The sequence below is a fragment of the Pocillopora damicornis genome, chromosome 1, assembly GCF_964200805.1.
Source record: "Pocillopora damicornis chromosome 1, jaPocDami1.2, whole genome shotgun sequence".
Classification (NCBI taxonomy): Eukaryota; Metazoa; Cnidaria; class Anthozoa; order Scleractinia; family Pocilloporidae; genus Pocillopora; species Pocillopora damicornis.
The window spans coordinates 18,040,112-18,062,872 of NC_142670.1; the positions used below are offsets into that span (position 1 = coordinate 18,040,112).

At 37.0% G+C, this 22,761-nt stretch overlaps 1 protein-coding gene and 1 pseudogene across 1 annotated transcript; one reads left to right on the plus strand and one right to left on the minus strand.

Annotated features, from left to right (window-relative positions):
- Positions 1–422: 422 nt before the first annotated feature.
- Positions 423–20,235, minus strand: LOC113668417 (uncharacterized). Its single transcript, XM_089180983.1, has 8 exons — positions 20,164–20,235; positions 9,321–9,386; positions 8,082–8,411; positions 7,181–7,426; positions 5,951–6,071; positions 4,650–4,721; positions 1,647–1,718; positions 423–498 (listed from the first exon to the last, which is right to left on the minus strand). Exons 2-8 carry the CDS (start codon positions 9,364–9,366, stop codon positions 423–425), a joined length of 963 nt encoding a protein of 320 aa, XP_089037109.1. The 5' UTR covers positions 9,367–9,386; positions 20,164–20,235.
- On the plus strand, positions 15,687–17,429 carry LOC149052457 (uncharacterized; annotated as a pseudogene).
- Positions 20,236–22,761: the final 2,526 nt, after the last annotated feature.

Consider the following 22,761-nt stretch of genomic DNA (forward strand, 5'->3'; position numbering starts at 1 on the left):
TTGTTACCGTGATGAATACCCTTGGTTTTCAAAACGGCTAATGACGAATACTAATATTTATTATCGACATATCATGAAATCACTGCCCTTTTAAATTGAAATGCACACAACATAATTTGTTAATCTTAGCTTACAGCCAAGCCAGGTGAGTATTGTTGCTGAAAATGTCTAGTGACAAGACGTTCAGCTAGTTGTTACTCAAGCCCCTGTTTACAATTTCTTTTTCTTTGTGGATATCGATCACAGAACGAATTTTCCGAAACCAATGCTTGTCTCAAAGGACATTTGTAAGTCCAAGTGTTAATGCCGCTTTATTAGGATGTAACCCATAAGATGCGACAGCACCCACGCATCAAAATGCCTACTTTCCAGGTTGGATTCCATGCGTTCCCCTTACACCAATATTAAGAAAGACTCCAAACTTACAGTTTTTCCAGCTTGGTATTGTTACTGAAAACTCCCGATGGTAAATTCCTCAGCTGGTTGTTGTTCAACTGCCTATCAAAAATAAGTTGAAATATTTTTAATTGTAAGGTATACGACAACAAAGTTCAGAGAATAAGAGGCTCGAAAAAAACTTGTAACTTCTTTTCTCATACTCTGATATAAGGGCCTAAAATATACAGGTGATTAATATTACATTATATCCGGACATGGATCTTTCACAAAGGAATAAAGAGGAAGTTTGTGTGATGCTTCTTTCACGTTCATTGTATGCTATTTTTTTTAAGCGATTTGATTTCAACAACTTTTTTATATATCTATATCTAAGGTTATGTAACCTTTGCACCCGAAAGTCTTATAATAGTTGCAGGTATAAATAAGTTAAAAAATCAATTTTTGCTGTTTTATCTCACTGTTTTAGTATACACCAAAAGAACTACTCACATCAGTATCGGTGGCTAGTGGTGGATATTTAATTCGCCGTTTTGCAGCTTGGTAAATATCTACCGCGAGCTACCTCCACCTCGCTGAATAGTTGGTAGCTATGAAGGATTTTTAAAGAGGACACTTAAACTCGAACAATTGATACCCCTACTAGTCTGTTTCGATGTAATTTGCATTCTTTTCTTTTCTTTTTTTTCCTTTTTTTGCTATTAAAACGCATATAAAAAAGGCTTAAGTCACAAAATCCGCGCAACTTCCTTTGTGTAATATATTTGCCTCTTTTGTGCTGGCCTCATGTATTTTTTTAAACTTTAAAGATCGTATGCTCGTAAGTTTTTTTTAACAATCTCAACTTTTGTTTTAAAAGGACTTTACGTCAATTGTCGCTCATTTCTATATTAGCGCAGTCATTGGAGTTTGAATATAACAATTTCGGGAAGAGAAGAAGGAATTTCGTCCATAAAATGTCGTCTGTTGTACGTACTTGAGCAGCCATTTCGAATCCTTGTTTACCAATTACAAACTACGTGATCACACAGCTAAAAAGATCTACTGCTAGGGCTGCTCATTTTATGAAGAAAAATTAACATTTCATGAGACGAGGAGTGGCACATAAGGAGAAGTAGGAACGAGGGTACTGTGTATCAGCTTTAGAGGAAAGACGACATCTCAGTCATTTGAAGATAAAACATTACTTTTGTTTGGTTGATTTGGATTTAAGGCGTCTTTTGCATAAATAAAGCAGGGTATAAACTTACAAGTCCGACAGCAAGGTGTTTTTGCTAAAAATGTCTTGTGGTAATCCCTTCAACTGATTGTTGTCCAACCACCTGATAAGAAATCATTTAAAGGCGGTGTTTAGTATGTCGCAGCAATCTAAGGATTGTCAGGAAACACACAAAATGCCTGCAAACGGACGTAAGTGTCGATAAAGCGATGCTTAAAACATTACTTATGTGTTCGGTAGATTTCGATTTAGGGCACCTTTTGAATAAATATAGCAGGGTATAAACTCTCAGGTCCGATAGTGAGGTATTTTTGCTAAAAATGTCTGGATGTATCGTGTTCTATTTTAGTTATATTCCTGCATGGATTATAGTTTTTTAAAAAATGAGGTTTCTTCACAGGTCTTATGTTCTCTGTATCCCTATGTCTACTTTATTAGAAATATGATCAGTAGTAGTTAAATTCAATAGTTTTCATAATTCGTAAAAGGTATTTACTGACGCAGTGGAAAACGCTGAAGGAGCGCTCTGATTAACTTCTCAAACTCCCACTTTCCTCAGGTTTTTTTTGCTACACTCATCGTTTTAAGACAAGAAGACTTATAATTAGTTTCAGCATTATTTTTTGATTCCATCAATAGAGTTGTCTCGACAAATAAATACCGTTCGGAATTTGCACTCGAAAGCATTTTAATCGTTGCAGGAATAAATTAACTAAAATAATATTTGTATACTATATCGTCTACTGGAGAACCGAGTCATTAAAGAAAAAAGAGTGAAGAAGATAATGTTAGATTCTTGATGCCTTTCGCCGGGCGTGGTGTGCTCGATGAAAAGTTCCCCTCGACATTAAATGGTCGAACCAGCTATATCAACGCAACAGCAGTTCGATCTGGAAATAGCTTTGTTGCTTGATTCTGATGGTTAGAGCGAACGATATTTATATCTCAAGACGGCTTTATTGAGAATTTCGAAAACTTATGTTGTAACTAAGGCTTCATGTTCCTCTTAGCTACATGAAATATTCAGGAAAGATTGATTCGTTAAAAATATTACTCTTCCATGATCTTTCTGACACTTATTACCACATAGAGCAACGGGTAAAATATAGATTTCAGCTCTCTTCGTTCGACCTGACTCTGCGTTGAATTGATGCACGGTGCACATATACGCTTTGCAACGTCACGTTATTGTCTAGTTTTTTAGGAAATTGCCTTCTTTTAAAGATGCATCTTGCGGCATTTCTCTGTTCTTATGGGTACTTATCACCGAAAGACTTGTGAATTGTGAAATTAACCAGTGTAGCTGACTTAGTAAAGAGACTAGACAAGAAAAAAAAGATGGTGTGAAGGAAAACGATCCCAGCATTTCCTTCTTTACACTGTGCTTTTCATTGATAATGTAATGTAGAAAATACGCATTTAAGCTTCTTTCCTTTTTTTTTTTCTCCGAGAAAAACTAGCAAGGATAGTCAATCTGGTAAAAAAGCTATCAATTATGTAAGAACGAAAACTGTGATGCAGATTACAATTGACGACTACACTCGCCGAGCGAAATTCAGATACACGTGGCCCAAGTTCTCTATCAGACAGAAGCTTCCTACGGGTGTTTAGGCTCTCCTCTGTAACTCTCCAGAGGGAACTTTAAGTGAACAGCCTTTTCAAAGTCTTGCGAACCCGTGGTAAGATTTTCTTGTGAAACCCGGAGACAGTTACAACACGGTAGGCCTGGACGCGAGTCAAATCTCTCCCCAAAGACCAGCCGCTAATCGAACATACTAGACCAAGAATGACACTCAGCAACCCGTGGAAAGAAAAAGAGTAGTGGAAATCCCGCGCTTATTAAGTGTCTACAAGTCTTCGGTAGAATTTCTATGGATCGAATATATTCCGATAAACTTAAAGACAACTATCTGGCTTTCGCGCTGCAGAGTATCGAAAAATTATCCCTATCTACGGAGTAAATATCAACACAATATAAAATCGTTGCATCATATAATATACTTAAAAGATTATAAAGGAAAAAGATAATAAAAACTTTAGAGCAAGTCCCGCTGTATCGCCATATATCTAGCTTTTTTTTGACATCTGCAACCATTTCGATGCCTTCTAGCAATTAGACTCCTGTTTTTACGCCAGTTTGGAAGGAATACATCGATAAATCACAAATCGTATTGTGATGTTAATAGCAACATCAATCAACTTATGGGTTTGAAAATTCGTCATTCTTTGAAAAAACTGACTACTTTTAAGATTTTACAATCTCTTACTTTTTTACACCCTGGCCTCCAGTTCACTAAGCCGAAAGTATGTCTAACGGAAAGCTATGCAGCTGGTTGTTTACTCAAGTACACATTAAGAAATTATTCCAACCGTGTTTAACATGAACGGGTAATAATGCTGATGAAATATGCTTTTATTCATCAGGACCCAGTTGTTTGAAGCCCCATTAGCGCAACCTAAGGTTACATTTTAATCCGGGTTTCTTTATTCCTTTATTCAAAAGCCTTTCTGGGATAATTTTCTATATCGCTTGTAGAGCATCCAATCATCACATTCTTGACAAAAAGAATTCGATTGACTTCTGTTTTGAAGCTTTCAGATCTGAAATCAGTTTCTAACTAATCGTGGGTTATCTTAACCCAGTTTTGAACAACCTCACGCAGGAGATTAAGGAAAAGTGTCTTAGTTAACAGTCAAAGTTGGTTATTGCTCCTGCAAACTTTCTGTGGCCAGTCCCTTCGTCGGTTGTAACCCAAGTCCGAATTAAGATATTGCTACATATGTGTTAAATAGGCGCAGTTTGAAATGCGAATTTATGAAGCTGTTAATTAGTCAATGGAATGAGGTAACGAATCTTAGCTTACAGCTACCCCAGGTGAGAGTTGTTTCTGTGTTGAATACGTATGGTTTTCAAAGCGGCTAATGATGAATACTGTTATTTATCATCAATATATCATTGTCAGTCCCTGTTAGGATATCACTGCCCTTTTAAATTGACATGCACACAATATAGATTTGTTTAATCTTAGCTTACAGCTGAACCAGGTGAGTATTGTTGCTGAAAATGTCCTGTGACAAGTCCTTAAGCTGGTTGTTACTCAAGTCCCTGTTAGGAAAAAAAATTTATACAACTGTGTTAAATACATACGGTTTTCAAAACTCATGACAGATACCTTTATCCAGAGATTATAAACCGCTTTTATCTCTTTCCGAAGTCTGTTCCACCTTCGCACAAATTTTCCACTTCATGTGCCCATTTTTTTTTTTACGTATTACGTAGATCAAGCTATCAAATTAATGAGGATGAAAAAATGGGAGTACGATTCAGCTGTGGTCAAATGGACAACTTTTCCAGCTAAATACGTGTATGATTTCACAGTTTATGAACCAATGATCTTTAATTATTTCTTTTTCGAAGTAGCTTGACGGTGAACGACATAGTGCAGGACGCAGTAACTTGAAAATGCCTCAAAGGCTTTGTTACATATTTCAGTGTTAATAATAACAAAACAACAATTTACAAAAAGCGGTACTTAGTAATAAACTCTTCCAGATTTACGCACCAAACAGTTTTACTCAAAGTCGTCCGTTGTACACCAAAAATGGATAAGTTGCACTATTGTTCCAGCCAGTGAGATGGTATTAATACCGTCAGACCTACTTTTTCACAGTTATGTTTGACTTTTACGGCTATATCTGAGCAGTGATATAACACAAGAGATAGAGCTGAATATTACTAAAACAGTTAAAATATATTAGTGTATATCTACGTTTTTGAAGTTCTCATGATTTGCTTGATATTTCAGTTTGTAACGGCTTCCTATGCATAAAGTACCAGGTATTTCGAGCATAAAAGCCTACTACGCCGTTATTGTTCACATTCTACAGAATATGTTCGTTTTACGATTCCACTTTGCCTTCACGAAGTCACGAAGTACTGCCTTTTTGTTTAGCTTTGTTCTTGTTTTGTGACCCTGCTGACATGGACCGGCATTGTATGATATACCACAGTTATGATATTTTTTAGTGTAGCCACGAGGTTAAAGCTTTGAGTTTACAAGGTACAGATTTTCTTTCAACATGGCTTGAGAGACTCAGGAGATAGTAGTTCGGGTCAGGAATGAACCCCGTAGCAAACCTTCGTTCAAAAAATTCAATATTGAAGAATTTCCGGTCATTGACATCGACGGTACCACGCAATGGCTGGTGTAAGATTGATTAAGAAGTCCCTCTTACTCTGTTAAGATGAAGAATGGCATTCATTTGCTTCGTGATCCGCAGTTTAATCTGCAACTTACATGGCACCTTAGCATTTGATCTCTCATATATACTCACAACTTTGCTGTGGTGAGGGGAATTTTCCATGGAATTGACATCAATTCTTTTCCTTTACAGTTCACACGCAGCAGACCGTATGTTCCCTTCAAAAAGTGGCACTCACAAGGGCCTGGGCACTCTGAATATTAGACATAAAGTATTGTTCAAATAGTTTAATCGCTAAAAAAAGTGTAATATGTTATTACTGAGTTTGCATTGCAAAGGGAAAACCAACCTATTCTATGGTATTGAGCAAAAAGAAAAAGCAGCTTTAGAATGATAGTTTACAAAGGAATGCAAGAGATGAACTTCTAAACTTAGGCTAAATTTAAATTTGCGACATTTTGCAACTATGTAGTATCGACTTTGAACTAATTACTAACATACTCTTAAAACCATACCGAATCAATCGTATAGGAAAATAGATAGGCGTGTAACTATGAAAATGTCCTTTGTTTCTACTTGGTTCTTCTTTCCTCCTTATTCGATATAACAATCTTGTCAATATTGGCATTTAGAGAATTCAAAATTTAAGGTAAAACAAAAAAAAATTCTGATCAAACTGTAGCAGTGGGAAATGTTCTTTCTGAGAGGCTGAACAGCGCTAAATAATTACAATAACTTTTAAAAAATAGGTCTCGCGTTCCATACGTGAGATAAGATGAATGTTTCTATTGCGTGAATTAAAAAAGTGGATATAATAAAATGCTCCTCACAAACGGTATGACAGAATTAATCAAGAATCAACTGATTAAAACAAATTGGAAACTAAAATTACAAAAACTAATCTCAACAAATTAATTGAAACAAACATTGTAAATAAACATCGTGCAAAAATCCTTACTGGTCGGAGGCGAACCATTTGGCAGTTTACAAAGCGCGGCAAACCAAAAAACAAATCCGGTGAGTAGCAGGGTGGATAGCTTGAACCCAGACCACTGGATTACAAGCTTTGCACCGTAACCACTCGGCCACATTTGCCTCATTCCAAACAAAGATTGTCATTCTGATATAGCTGATCAAAGAAAGCTTAATCTGAACGAAGAACTGTTTAACATATTGATAATCTATCGCGGTCTAGAAGAACGGGGCAAATTACGGGAGCGACTACATCGAGGGCGGCGAGCCGTGGAGGGATACCAAGAAATTAAACAAGATATTAAGAAATTGACCAAATAGTACAGATTCAGGCATCCAATTAAAAAAGTGATATGGTTCCATTACACTTGTGTAAGGAATAAAACTCACCTTCAATGTTGAGGCTAATTTCGCTCCTTGATACGTTATTATCTCTTCGTACCTCACAGCTGTAATTCACATTCTCCTCTGCAGCTACAAGCTGATATCTTACGCTGGTACTATTTTGAACAACAACACCATTTTTTCTCCATACAATGTATGGAGCTGGCGCACCTTCCACCGGGCACCACAGGTTGGAGATTCTGTTCAAAATTACAGTCTGTGTCTTGGGTACTTGGGTCATGGTAGGTGTTGCTACATAAAACAAAAAATAATGATAATGATAATAAAAAATGTATTAAGGCAAACAAATGCTAGATGAATAGTCTGTATCATACAGGACAAGCAAACCACAGGCATAATATATAAAACAAAGACATTGTGTATGGACAATCATATTTTACTCCAAAGTCACGGAGAACTTCTTTCGGTGTCTCTCTTTGTCTGTCTGTCTCTTTCTCTATCTATGGCTGTTCGTCTGTCTCTTTGTATATCAGATAAAAAGCTACTTAATAAGGAAATAAATACTGCTACATGTGCAAAAAAACGTAATGGTAAGGTAGGCCAACGATATATTTCCTGAATATAAGTTGTTATATCAGGAAGTTCCAATTCGATTTAAATATTTTAACTACGTCCTTTAACAGAAAGTTAACAATAAATATCGTGCCTGTTTGATTGAAGGATCTTCCCGTGTAGTATGCATTAAAACTATAACTGCGAGAAGGGAAAAATCTTAACCACGGGAAGGAGAGGGATAAACACTGCTACATGTGCGAGAAAACGTAAAAGTAATGTGGGCAAACGTTACATTTTCTGAATAGAGTTTATTCTATCGCGATGTTCAGTTGAATTTAAAGATTTTAACCAATTGCCTTAAGAGTGCTTAACTTGTCAAGAAATACCTTACTTGTTTGATTAAAGGATCTGCCCACGTAGTATCCATCCAAATCATATTCGCGAGAAGGGAAAAATCGTAACCACAAGTATCGTCTACTGGATCGTACTACAGCAGTCTTGTGATCTCCACAGAATACACCAAGAACGTTGGCTGACTGATTATTGCCGTCACGGATCTCAAGATAGTAGTCCCGCAGACATGGTCGTGAAGCCCACGGGTAGCTGTGCATGGAAAAGTTCAGTTCCACGTAGTGTCCTTTTGGAGCGGAGAGAACACGTGTGTACGAAAACGTAGGAACTCTCCTCCATCCTTTTGCTTGTTGAGGATGTTTCAATAAAACTACAACAAATACAACAAGTCAATTACTTGGCTTCCAAAAAAAATTATAGATATCAAATACCAAGAGAAACAAATAGTATGCAGTTTTACATAACAAAGGTCGCTATTTTAGATCTAAGCTGATCTCTGTCTTACAAGTATCACTACTCCACTAATCAGATATCAGATCACTTAGCTTTAAAACATCTATCGCAAGACTGCAGACAATTCTCATTTAGAGCTCGAGTTCAACAGACCTCAGCTAGCTATCACAAAACTGAGTCTTCCATTCCAAGCAAAAACTTACCAACGCTTTACCTTTGCAGGTAGTTTCATTGAGAAAAGTGTTTCAGAGGATACAGGAAAGTGTTTTATTCATGAATTAGAGGAATAATTTATTGACGCCATCTTATTCTAGCACTTTACTTTGAAGTTTGATTGTACAAGGTAAATGCAGTGGCAATGTCTTTCACAGGTTCAGTCCTGAGTTCAAAGTGGGACTTGGTAAACGTTTCGGACCACTTTCTCTTACCACCGAACAAGCATACACCACATGTTGCATGCCTAGAAGTAGTTTGATATTACAGGCGGATATGAGAAGTTTTCACCCACATGATTATTACATTTGAGCACTGGCGTATATTGCAGTTCGAGAAAGCCTGACAAAACAACTCCCAACAGACACTCATGCCCACTTCGCGGTTTTTCTCGTCGCTCTATTCAGCCATCTAACCTTGTACTCTCCTCCCCTCCTCTCCTCTTTTCTTCCCTTTACTTGCCCTTTCCCAGGCCTCCTCAAGCATCCTACCCTTCCTCCCCTCCCACATTACCCACAATGGGCTCCCATTCCCTCCCAAATGTCAACAAATGCAATATTTATCATTTTAGTAAACACTTTCGACAACAGTTTTGAACAACTGAAGGGCTTACCGAAAAGGAGGATGAAACTCCACTTAGCCACTGAGGGTACCATCATGACGTGTTTCAGTTTGTTTTCTGCAGAAGAAAAGTTAATGTGTCTCAATTTTTTCTTTCATTTTTTCATCAAAAGAGGTTAGTAAATTAAATCTTTTCAAAGCAGCTCGATGTTTTATACACAAGTTTCTGGAGTAAACTCTTGAGGTTTTAATGAATTTGTCTCCATTGGCTACAGAACAAACGTATCCTTCGAAGTGAAACAGAAAAAACCTCAAAGACTTTCTTAGCACTTGCTGGAAAGTTGAATTTAAAAAAAAGATAGCCATTGTTTAACTCTGCTGAAAATTAAGATATTGTTTTGCCATTGCTTATCATCAGTACCTTTTATCACCTGCATTAATCAGTCGAGAGAAAAAAACACCTTTTTTGTCCTAGAACGTTCCCCTTTGTAATTTAGAATAATAAAAAGAAGATTGTGTTAGTTGCCTTATGACTCATGAGAAGAAAATTACGTCAAAACAAATAAATACAACCACCCAGGAACCAATGGACTCTTAACCCATTGTTCAGTCATGCACAGCTAAAATTCACCTACTCTAAAAATGGCAGTGTATGTGAAGACCTGGTGAAAGGAAAGGAGTAACTTTATCGTCTTGTCTGATAACTACTGTTCATACTTCGTAGAACATTAAATATTGCGATAAAAATTTTGGTTTATTCTCAAATCATAAAAAGGATATTCAACTTTACATTAAACTTTTAGATAGGTTTAACGCCCGAAAAATTTCAATTCGTTCATGCGTCTTACACATTGATAATTTTTTTTAACATTTTTGTGCGTTATTCACAAGAGGAAAATATAATGTAAAACAAGGAAAAACAGTTGAACAGTTTATTTTTAGTACTGCTGTCATGGACTGTGCACATATCCTGATGTATCAAAAATGGACAATTTGATATACAACCGAGCTAATTCTATTTGAAGCATTATCTAAGTGAGAATGGAGGCATCAGTTTTTAGCCAATAAGTTGCATTTCATACATAAACTTTACTTCTTTTCAGAGTGGCTTGTAGCTTAGTGTTAGCGTAGTCTCCGACTTTCAAGTCGGAGACTACGCTAAGATCTCAGTACGACCGAAGGACGCTGTCGACCCGGCTACACAAGATGGCGTCGTTTACAGGATTCCCTGTGAATGCGGCAAGGTATACATCGGAGCAACTGGAAGACCTATATAAGACAGAATTAAGGAGCACGATTGAGACATCCTACTTGCCCGTACCAGACCTCCGCCGTTTCAGAGCATGCCCACAAAACCGGACACAAGCCACTCTGGAACGAATTCGAAGTAAAGTTTAGTGATCATGACCCTTATTACTACACGTGCAGAGCCAAAGAGGCAATTCATATAAGACTTCACCCTAACGACATCAACAGGGATAGTGGAATAGAAATTCCAGAAGCGTGGATGCCCACGATAAAAAAAACATAACGACAGGACAGGAGAGCCGTGCGACAGCGGACCGCCGAGGGAGCAAATCACTGAGTGAAAAAGAAAGGATCGAAATGCACCAATCAGACCTATTGAAAAACAACTAAACCCAGCCGAGCATCATGCTTTATAAGGTCACGCATGACCAGTCGACCTCATCGCCTCAAGAAGACTTGCAGTATGCAGTCGAAACGTCGCTATCTTCATTACACGTGACTACATCGTAAGACAAACGAAAAAACTTAGCTTTTATTGCTATTCACCATGATGAATAACCAAAACCTTTTTTACGAAATTGACTGACATTTATTTCTCCTGAATTCTAAAAGTTGTTTAAAGCTTCATCTTCAAAATTTACATTGACAATACGAATTTCTAATTCTCTGGTCGATTACACGCGTCATTATGGACCAATATTAAAAACAAATTCCCTTCTCTTTCAAATTCCTTTTTGAGTAATGAATCATATGATGAACTTCCTTTTTCCCACTACCCTCTTCCCTGAGAAAGCGTCGGTATGGTTGGTAGAATTAAGAATTTATTGTTTGGAACTAAACAGTTATAAGCTTAAAGAGTTATATATATACTAAAAGTTAGTAAAACTCTAGTAGTTTTTACATCTTCCTAAAGAGCATGTGGACAAAGTATGTTTTCCTTTTTTCTTTTTTTCTTATTTTAGTTCCTTTTAATTTCATTGATGCTGACGAAAGAAATGCTAACGTCGACAAAAAAAAAAATTGAAAATTAGTAATTTTTAGAACCCACATCATCCGCAAGCTGACTGCTTCTTGTCTCCAACTCAGTTTTCATTTGACTTTCAAATTTTTGGTTTTACAAACTGATCGCCCATTTTTCCTTTTTTTGTTGTTGTTACATCTTAAATGTAAAACAACAATTCACAAGTGGAAACTCCTATGCAGATTTTTCCACTCTGAAGTTCGAAGATCTTACCACTAAATCTTGTGTTTCTCTAAGCATTTGGACATTTTAACAAGTTGATTGTTCTCGATTCTCGTCAGTAGTTTACACAACATTGTAGAGAGAAAATAAATTTTGATCAGTTTTACAGAAGTGCTATGTTTCCTGTGTTGTGAAATCACCAAGAAAGTTCATCGCAGCGTTCATGTTTCGGTAATTTTACAGAACCTAAAGAAACTAGACGGATGGAATAACAGACTATACGTTCCAGAGATAAATAGTGAAGAATTATTGTTCTGTTAGAGTACAAAACAAGCACCTATTCATCAACAGAATCGACATATGTACCGGAAATGAAGTTATTTTGCGATACACAGAAAAAATTGCTCACCGTCTTTAAATCAACTATTTTGTCGCAAGAAGGATAAAATAATTGACCACTATATGGGTAGAGGAGAAAGCTACAAAGCTGTTACATTAGGTACCTGAATATTGATTGTCCCTTTACACTTTAAGAGCCTGATGGCATTTATCCACATAAGCAGCAGGAAATAAATACACAGAAAAGTAATGGTTTTTACAGCTGCTGTTAAGTGTTGTTCTAAAGAAATTCAAAGTTAAGACGAGAATTTTAACCGCGGAATTCGTTAAAGTCACACGCACAACAAAAATGGAAAAGAAAAGTAGTTTAGATTTAAAGAAAAGGCTGATTACTAACTATCATTGGAAACTAACTAGACAACTGATAGAATGCTGCAGCAAAATGAAGACTTTCTGACCCAAATTTGATCCCTGATCATATTAAAAGATAACTATCGTTCAGCAACTAACTTTTTCATTAGTTCGCACCAATATTCAACTTATAAATGCAGATGATGCCACCACTGACGCACAAATTTTAAGACGAGAAATTTCTGTTTCGCTGAGTATACAAAAGACGAATTTTTGTGTTAAGTCTTCCAAACCGGATCTCAAAAAATATATGATGTTGTCCTATCGTTGAAAATATTTTTCCTAGGGCAGTTACTCTCTGTTAGGAAAGAAAAAGTTGAAACAACGGTGGACGTAGTTTGAATAATTATCATTTCCATTTTCATTATCATTTACTACTCTTATCTGCAGTGTGCCGAGTGTTAATGCATAAAAAATTGCCCCATTAAGTGCAAAACATAACCTATGTTGTTTTGTACGAATTTAATACTGAAAAAGTTAAGGTCTTAACTCTTCGCTAGCTAGAACAATTTATTAAAAAAAAAAAAAAAAAGGAAACAAATTTCCACTATCAAACCTTTGCATTAATTTTCGCGCATTGATTTATCCCTTGCCGACGTGACATGTCTGTCACACGGGGGAAATAGAACTCACTAGCTAACCTAAAAAACACAAGAACCATCTGAGCGGTCAACATTCAGTTACAAAATCTATGACATTAGAAGGAAGCGATGGAATGTCTCCCACTCGTGCACGTATTTACCGACAACCATCGCTACACGTGAACAGAGCTTGACTGAGGGGAACGTTATACCCGCATGACATTTTGGTTTTGTAGTATTTTGCGCTCTAACGCGCTTTCAAGTACGTTTTCCAAATTTTCGATTTGTTTCTCCATCGCCTTCTCTAATTTCTTTATTTTGCTATACAACAAATGACTAGACGACTGTGCCTACTGTCGAGCGTCCTTTCACTAATCAAAAAACTTTCTACAATAGGATAGTTGATGAATGGAACTCATTGGACAGTTCCCTTCAAATCATTAACCTCATAATGGTGTTTGTTAAATCTCAGATGATGGGATGTATAAACTATAAAAGCTATTTATATACTAAAAGTTATTGAAATTCTAGTAGTTTTTACGTCTTCCTTAAAGAGCATGTGGACCAAGTATGTCTTTCTTTTTTTCTCAATTTGTTAAATTTATTTCCTTTTAATTTCATTGATGCTGAGGAAAGAAATGCTAACCCCGACGAAAATTGAATATTGGTAATTTTTAGAACCTGCATCATTCACAAGCTGACTGCTTCTTGTCTCCGACTCAGTATTTCATTTGACTTTTAAATTTTTGGTTTTACAAACTAATCACCAATTTTCCTCTTTTTTGTTCTTAAGTGTAAAACAAAAATTCAAAGTGGACGCTCCCATGCAGATTTTTCCACTCTGAAGTCCGAAGATCTCACCACAAAATCTTGATGTGTTTCTCTAAGCATTTGGACATTTTAACAGGTTGTTTGTTTTTTATTCTCGTCACTAGTTTACACAACATTGTAGTAATGTTTATAGAGAGAAATTAAATTTTGATCAGTGTTACCGAAGTGCTATGCTTCCTTTCTTTTGAAAGAACTAAGAAAGTTCATTGCAAAGTTCATTTTTCGGACATTTCACAGAACTTAAAGACATTAGACGGATCGAAGAACAGACTGTACGTTCCAGAGATATAAATTAGAGAATAAATATTCCGTTAAAGTACGAAACCAACACGTATTCATCAACAGAATCGACATCTGTACCGGAAATTAAGTTATTCTGCGATACACCGAAAAAATTGCTCACCGTCTTTAAATCAACTATTTTGCCACAAGAAGGATAAAATAATTGACTACTATATGGGTAGAGGAGAAAGATACAAAGCTATTACATTAAGTACCTGAAGATTGATTGTCCCTTTACACTTTTCGAGCCTGATCGCATTTATCCACATAAGCAGCAGAGAATAAATACACTAAAAAGTAAAGGTTTTTACAGCTGCTGTTAATTGTTGTTTTAAACAAATTCAAAGTTAGAACGAGAATTTTAATCGCGTAATTCGTTAAAGTCACAGGTACAACAAAAGTAGAAAAGAAAATTAGTTTAGGTTTAAAGAAAGGGCTGATTACTACTTTTATAGGAAACTAACTGGACAATTGATAGAATGCTGCAGCAAAATGAAGACTTTCTAACCAAAACTTAATCCCTGATCATATCGAAATATAACTACAGTTCGACAACTGACGTTTTTATTAGTTCGCTTCAGGTCAGAATTTCTGTTTTGCCTTGTGCATTAAAGACGATTTTTTGTGTTAATTCTTTGAAACCAGATTTCAAAAAAAAATATGATGTTGTCCTGTGGTTGAAAATATTTTTCCTACGTCAGTTACTCTCTGCTAGGAATCAAGAAGTTGAGACAAAGGTGGCTGTAGTTTGAATAATTATCATTACCATTTTTATCATCATTCACTACTCTTATGTTATTATCTGCAGCTTACCGAGAGTAAATGCATAAAAAAATTGCCCTATCAGATGCAAAACATAACCTATATTGTTTTGTTGGAATTTAATACTGAAAAAAGTTGGCTTCTTCACTTTTCGCTAGCTGGAACAATTTAAAAAAAAGGGAAACAAATTTACACTATCAAACCTTTGCATTAATTTTCGCTCATTAATTTGTCCCCTGCCGACGTGACATGCCCGTCACACCGGGAAAATAAGCTTCACCAGCTAACCGAAAAAACATAAGGACCATCTGAGCGGACAACATTACAAAATCTATAACATTAGAAGGTAGCAATGAATGTCTCCCACTCGTGCACGTATTTACTTACAACCACCGCTACACGTGAACAGAGCTTGACTTGAGGTAACGTTATACCGGCATCCACAAGCTGACGGCTTCTTGTCTCCGCCTAAGTTTTCATTTGACTTTCAAATTTTTGGTTTTACGAACTAATCGCCAATTTTTCTTCTTTCTTTATTATATATTAAATGTAAAACAACAATTCAAAGTGGACGCTCCCATGCAGATTTTTCCATTCTGAAGTCCGAAGATCTTACCACTAAATCTTGATTTGTTTCTCTGAGCATTTCAACACTTTAACAAGTTGATTGTTTTTTATTCTCGTCAGCAGTTTATGCAACATTATAGTAATTTTTATAGAGAGAAAATTAATTTTGATCAGTTTTACTGAAGTGCTATGTTTCCTTTGTTTAGACGCCACTAAGGGCCTCTTCATATGAGCCCGGTTGACCGGGCTAGCCCGGTTACCGAGATCTCGCCTCACTCCTATTTCCTTTGTAAAAATTTCGATGTGTTCATATGAGAAGGCGGGCCAGCCCGGTTACCGAGATCTCGGTTTCTACAACCAAGGGCCTCTTCATATGAGCCCGGTAACCGGGCTGGCCCGGTTACCGGGACGAATTTTGTCGTCTGTTCATATGGGAAATTTCAGCCCGGTTACCGGGATGAAAAAGAGTCGAAAAGGGCGCGAAACGTGGACTGAGGCCCTGGGAACGAGTTTGAGCATGCGTAGTTGAAAAATTTTCATCCCGGTAACCGGGCTGGAGTGTTCATATGGGAAAATATTTCATCCCGGTTACCGAGATCTCGGTTTCTACAACCGAGATCTCGGTAACCGGGCTGGCCCGCCTTCTCATATGAACACATCGAAATTTTTACAAAGGAAATAGGAGTGAGGCGAGATCTCGGTAACCGGGCTAGCCCGGTCAACCGGGCTCATATGAAGAGGCCCCAAGATCTCGGTAACCGGGATGAAATATTTTCCCATATGAACACTCCAGCCCGGTTACCGGGATGAAAATTTTTCAACTACGCATGCCTTGTAAGGACGCTGACTAAACGGAACGCAGCTCACGCGACCTACAACGCGTGCAAACATGGCGGATGGCGAAGTGTCTTCTACCTTGACTTCGAAGAGATTCCGTTGGGAAACAGACACGGTAAGGCAGTTGATCGACTGTTTACTTGAATACAAATCAAAAATGGCCTATAGAAACCTTGATTTCGACGCCGATGAACAAATTCAGTACCAAGAACTGCGAGTGGACATGGCGAAGCTTCATGAGGACGATGAATCTATATTTGGTCCTATGGCTGCTTTCAAGTTACCGGATGATTTCAAAACCCGTTCAAAGGAAGAGCAGGCCAAAGCAAAGCATCGTGTAAAAGAGTCAAAAGATATGATAACGAAAGGACAGAAGAGAGTGATGGAAAAGGTGAAGGAAATCAGACAGAGTTTCTCTAAAGCTGTAGTTTCTGGAAGTAGGAGTGGCAGTGGAAAACTTGTTTACGAATTTTACGACAAACTGATAACATTGTGGGGCGGTTCTGCCGGAACAGAGCCCCTTTCTTATGGTGTAGGAGGAGATGATTTTCTGGAAGACAATGAAGTTGTCCAATGTCACAATCCAGAAGATGACAGCTTAAGTTTGGATTTGGAAACTGCAGGTACTTCAGCTGGTTCAAGTGATCTAGGCCCTGGAGATGATGGGGGTAGTGCAAGTGGCGATGTGGCACCTGGTAACAAACGCAAAGCTAACTGTGTACCAAAGCTAATTGCCAACAAAAGAAAGCATTTGGAAAAAAAGCTTTCTGCTGCCCAGAGGGATGGGTTGCTTATTAAAGAAGCTAAGGAAGATGCCCAATTTCGAAAGGACCTTGCTGAGGCAATGCGGGAGTCTACAGCAAGTTTTTCTCATAGTATTGAAAGTGTTAGTAAAGCTATGACTGATCTAGGTGCAGGAGTTTGTTGATCAATCGAGATGCTATCACAAGCATTGCAACAACCTTATGCAGTACGTGCACCTGTAAATCAGAATTTGTTCTATCAAAACCCAATGCAAGTTGCACCTCAGGCTGCTGAGGGTGTTTATGCCCAGCTGTTTAGCCAACATGGTAGCCAGCAAGATCCAGGAAGCATTGGAAGCTTTTATTATCAACCATAGAGTTATGACATTATGACATTGTCTAATAGATCTATATTGTATATAGATATACAAACACAACTTGATGCTTTGGAAATAACTGACAGAGTTTTCTATTCTATGGGCAAATAAGTTGACCTGCCAATTTCCATTTTTCTGCCAACATTTGCATTTTGTTGATATTTAATTCAATTTTAATACTCAGAGAAGGCCCTGCCTTGTTTTGATTTAATCTGTTATCAGTGGGGAATTTTTGATAATTATTTTTAAAAGTATTTTTTATTCATTGTTTTTAAATGTAAACAGCCTTGTTTGGCATAATTTGGCCCACAGAAAATGTTTCAAACAGCATTCTAGTGTATCCAACAAAATTTCAGACTTCCTCAGTACGTGTTGTTGTTAAAGTTTTCATACTGAGTTTGACAAATTCAGGCCATAATCCACAGTTGGATTGCTCACTATAGTATTCATAGTTGCCTGATTGCACAAATCTGAGGATGTTTCAGAAAAGGATTTCTTATTACATCTCTACTTGGTTATTTTCCCAACTATATTTTTTCTACTGGTAATGAGTGCTGTTTAAGACAAACAATTCGCATTACTGAAAAAGCTATGACATCATGAAGTTTTTGTGATGTCATAGGTTCTTCAATAACATACATTTTAACAAATCCATTCTACAAATTTTGCACCTGAATGCACTCTACCCGTTGGCTTTTGTTTCATTGGGGAAAGATGTAAGCTGTGTGAGTTTATACGGTTTTTGTGTTATGGTTACGTGACTTACCAAATATGATCATGACTACCGAAAGTGAAGGCGACCTCCAATAGAACAAATATGGCCAAAAACTAAATCAAGGATACTAAGGGAGGTCAAGATATGACAGTTAGAAGTCATCCATAGCATGCATTTTGTATTTAAGGGTCTCCCCCCTTAAGTTAATTAAACTAAGTACAGCAATACATGTAAATAGGGTAAAGTTTAAGTACTACGTTAAAGATTCTTCAGTACTAATTGTGTGAGTGTTGTCCTCACAACACTCCCTTCTCCCACATCACAAGAGTAAATTGGATCAGGAGTGTTTTTAAACTGATCTTCATTTTCCTTCATAAGTTGAATTTGCGAGTCAACCAAGTCCTGATCAACATACATGTTATGCTTCTCACAATAATTATGTAATACAAAACATGCATAAATAATTGTTGGTATTGCCTCAAGTTTGAAGTCCACTTTTGTAGTGAGTATGGACCATCTTGCTTTAAGCCGGCCAAAAGCACATTCAATTTGGTTCCTGGCAGAACGCAGCATGTTGTTGAAAACAACTTGTTCATTACTGGTACATGAATCATACTCTTTCATGCAGAAAGGAAGCAATGGATAAGCTGGATCACCAATGAGGTAATTAGGTATTTTGACACCACCTGGAATTGGAGTCTGAAATGTACAGGGCAATTTATTACTTCTTAATTTGGCACTGATGGAAGAATTGGCAAAAACCTTTGCATCGTGGACACTTCCAGGCCACTTACATTCAACATCCATGAAGGAGCCTTTATAGTCACACACAGCCTGCACACTTGATGAAAAAAACTGCTTATAGCAGAAAAAATCTTGTGAGTTCTCTGATGGGCACTGAATTGGAATGTGTGTCCCATCAATGCAACCAAAAGCTTGTGTCATGCCAAATTTGGCTTCAAATTCTGCTACCTTCTCCCTCATACTTTCTTCATCTTCAAGAAGATGGAGATATTTCGGGCCAAGATAGTTTGAAATAGCTTGACAAACCTCATTTACAACAGCTGATGCAGTGTTGAGTGCTATTCCAAAACTATTGGCTGTCATTCTCAGGGAACCAGTGTCTTTTGAAAAATACAATGCAACTGCAACCTTTTTTTCTGCACTCAATGCCCTGTGGTTAGGTGACTTTGGGTTTGGTGAAATATATGGCCTTAGCTCCGATACTAGGTTCACAAAAGCAGCCCTTGACATCCGAAAGTTCTCTTTCCAACATTCCTCAGGTGCTACTCCCGTCCAGATGTTTTTCCACCACAAGTCAGTTCGACCGGGTTTATGCCAACAACTTCGTTTTTTTCTGTACAAATCTCTCTGCTTCAGCTGCTTTACATTTCGGAAGAAATAACTTTTCTTCCGCAACAAGCCGATCCGGATTGCATCAATCTGCCTGGTTTGATGTATTTTCCATAGCAAAAGGACCCCGTGAAGTTGTAGCACTAGAGCTACGAGCGTTGATAACGCTACGATGGGAGCAAACGATATAACTGTTGAACGTGGCGCCATCTTTGTTTACTTCCTTGAAATTCGCGCTCAAACTCGTTCCCAGGGCCTCAGTCCACGTTTCGCGCCCTTTTCGACTCTTTTTCATCCCGGTAACCGGGCTGAAATTTCCCATATGAACAGACGACAAAATTCGTCCCGGTTACCGGCCTCATATGAAGAGGCCCTAAGAAAGTTCATTGTACATTTAATTTTTAGGTGATATCACAGAACCTCAAGAAACTAGACGGATCGAATAACAGACTATAAGTTCCAAAGATGAATAGCAAAGAATAAATATTCCGTTAGAGCGCAAAGCAAACACGTATTCATCAACAGAATCGACATATGTACCGCAAATGAAGTTATTTTGCGATACACAGAAAAAAATGCTCACCATCTTTAAATTAACAATTTTGCTGCAAGAAGGATAAAGTAAATAAATAAAGGAGAAAGTTACTAAGATATTACATTAAGTACCTGAATATTGATTGTCCCTTTACACTTTCAGAGCCTGATGACATTTATCCACATAAGCAGCAGAGAATAAATACGCAGAAAAGTAAAGGTTTTCACAGCTGCTGTTAGGTGTTGTTTTAAATAAATTCAGAGCTAAGACAATAATTTTAATCGCGTGATGCGTTTAAGTCACGCATACAACAATTAGCTGAAAAACATAACCTACGTTGTTCTCTAGGAAATTAATACTGAAAAAGTCGTCGTGTTTATTTTTGGCTAGCTAGAACAATTAAAAAAAAAGGAAACAGATATCCGCTATCAAACCTTTGCATTATTTTGCGCGCGTTAATTTATCCTTCGCCGACGTGACATGCCTGTCACACGACGAAAATGAGCATCATCAGCCAACCGAACAACCATAAGGACCATTTTTAACAAAAGGAAGCTATTTGAATTTTTTCTATGCAGTCAGGAACCTCCACAACACGAATTTGAAACCAACTCATTTTGTTTGTTGGCTTCAAAGGAAACTAAAACCTGCAATTATTTTAAAAAATACTCCGATATGGATTAGTCATGAATATTAATTTTTACGGCGACCTGAGAACTGACTCAGATGAAGAAGAAGAAGAAATAAGCGATTTAGGCACAGTTAACCCATGCTGGCAGAATGCGCCTCAGCAATTATGAAAATATCTTTAAGCACAGGCGTCCCGGGCTCACGTCATGAGAAAAAGCAAGCGATTGATTCATGAAAGCGTCACGCGTTGTGTGACTCGGTGTTACGTTACGAGAGGAAGCGTTGAGAATTTAATAACTCGTTCGCGTCTGAAGCTTTTAAAGTCATTGGAGATGTTTACCTTGCTTTATTCGCCATGAAATCCTTATAAAGTTTTTTGCAAGAAAACAAAATTGTTTTTTTTTTTACTAAAGATATTTCACTTTTCTATATGTTCAACTTCTAATAAGTTGTACTGGATTGAAGACCAACTCGCCGACGTCTCCAATCGATTTTACACGTCGGCGAGTTGGCGTTGGCCAGTTGAACTGTCGGTGACTTGACCGTAATTCTTTGTTTTTAATCAAAACGAAATCAAAATTTTGAGTTAAGAATAGCACTATTCCTTCGGAGGCAAATCCTTAAAGTTCCACAACATAAACAATTGTTATTGTTTGGAAATAAACAGTTATAAACTAAAAGAGTTATTTACATACTAAAAGTTATCGAAACTCTGGTAGGTTTTACATCTTCCTAAAGAGCATGTGGACATAATATGTTTTTTTTTCTTTTTTTTTTTCTTATTTTAGTTCCTTTTAGTTTCATTGATGCTGACGAAAGAAACGCTAACGTTGACAAAAAATTAAAACTAAGTAATTTTTAGAACCCGCATCATCCCCAAGCCGACCGCTTCTTGTCTCCGACTCAGTTTTCATTTGACTTTCAAATTTTTGGTTTTACAAACTGATCACCAATTTTTCCTCTTTTTTTTTGTTACATCTTAAATGTAAAACAACAATTCAAAGTGGACACTCCAATGCAGATTTTTCCATTCTGAAGTCCAAAGACCACTAAATCTTGTGTTTCTCTTGGCATTTGGACATTTTAACAAGTTGATCGTTCTCGATTCTCGTCAGTAGTTTACACAACATTGTAGTTATGTTTATAGAGAGAAAATTAATTTTGATCAGTTTTACAGAAGTGCTATGTTTCCTTTGTTGTGAAACCACTAAGAAAGTTCATCGCAGAGTTCATGTTTCGGTGATTTCACAGAACCTAAAGAAACTAGACGGATCGAATAACAGACTATAAACTCCAGAGATAAATAGTGAAGAATGAATATTCTGTTAGAGTACAAAACAAACACGTATTCATCAACAGAATCGACAACTGTTCCGGAAATGAAGTTATTTTGCGATACACAGAAAAAATTGCTCATCGTCTTTAAATCAACTATTTTGCCCCAAGGAGGATAAAATAATTGATCACTATGGATAGAGAAGAAAGTTACAGAGCCTTTACATTAAGTACCTGAATATTGATTGTCCCTTTACTCTTTCCGAGCCTGATCGCATTTATCAACATAAGCAGCAGAGAGTAAATACACAGAAAAGTAAAGGTTTTTACAGCTGCTGTTAATTGTTGTTTTAAAGAAATTAAAAGTTAGGAGGAGAATTTTAATCGCGTTTTTCGTTAAAGTCACACGTACTGAACAAAAATGAAAAAAGGAAATTAGTTAAGGTTTTAAAAAAAAGGCTGATTACTACTACTATTGGAAACTAACTAGACAACTGATGGAATGCTTCAGCAAAATGAAGACTTTCTGACCTAAATTTGATCCCTGATCATATTAAAAGATAACTATCGATGACGAGCATTCTTACCATCACTCGTTGAAAAAGGAACAAGGGATTTGATGAATCGCGTTTTTCCCACTACCCTCTTTCCTGAGAAAGCGTCGGTATGGTTGAGAGAATTAAGAATTATTGGTTAAAACTTAACAGGTATAAACTAGAAGAGTTATTTATATACTAGAAGTTATTGAAACTCAAGTAGTTTTTACGTCTTCCTAAAGAGCATGTGGACCAAGTGTGTCTTTCTTTTTCCTATTTTTTTTATTT

Bases quoted from the DNA above. Each gene is read 5' to 3' on its own strand.
- LOC113668417 (XM_089180983.1), bottom strand. From the start codon at position 9,366: ATGATGGTACCCTCAGTGGCTAAGTGGAGTTTCATCCTCCTTTTCG. The intron at 8,412-9,320 runs GTAAGCCCTTCA...TATTTGTTGTAG, and splicing joins GAGTTTCATCCTCCTTTTCG to TTTTATTGAAACATCCTCAA. The intron at 4,722-5,950 runs GTGAGTATATAT...TTTTCCTAACAG, and splicing joins CCCCTCACCACAGCAAAGTT to GGACTTGAGTAACAACCAGC.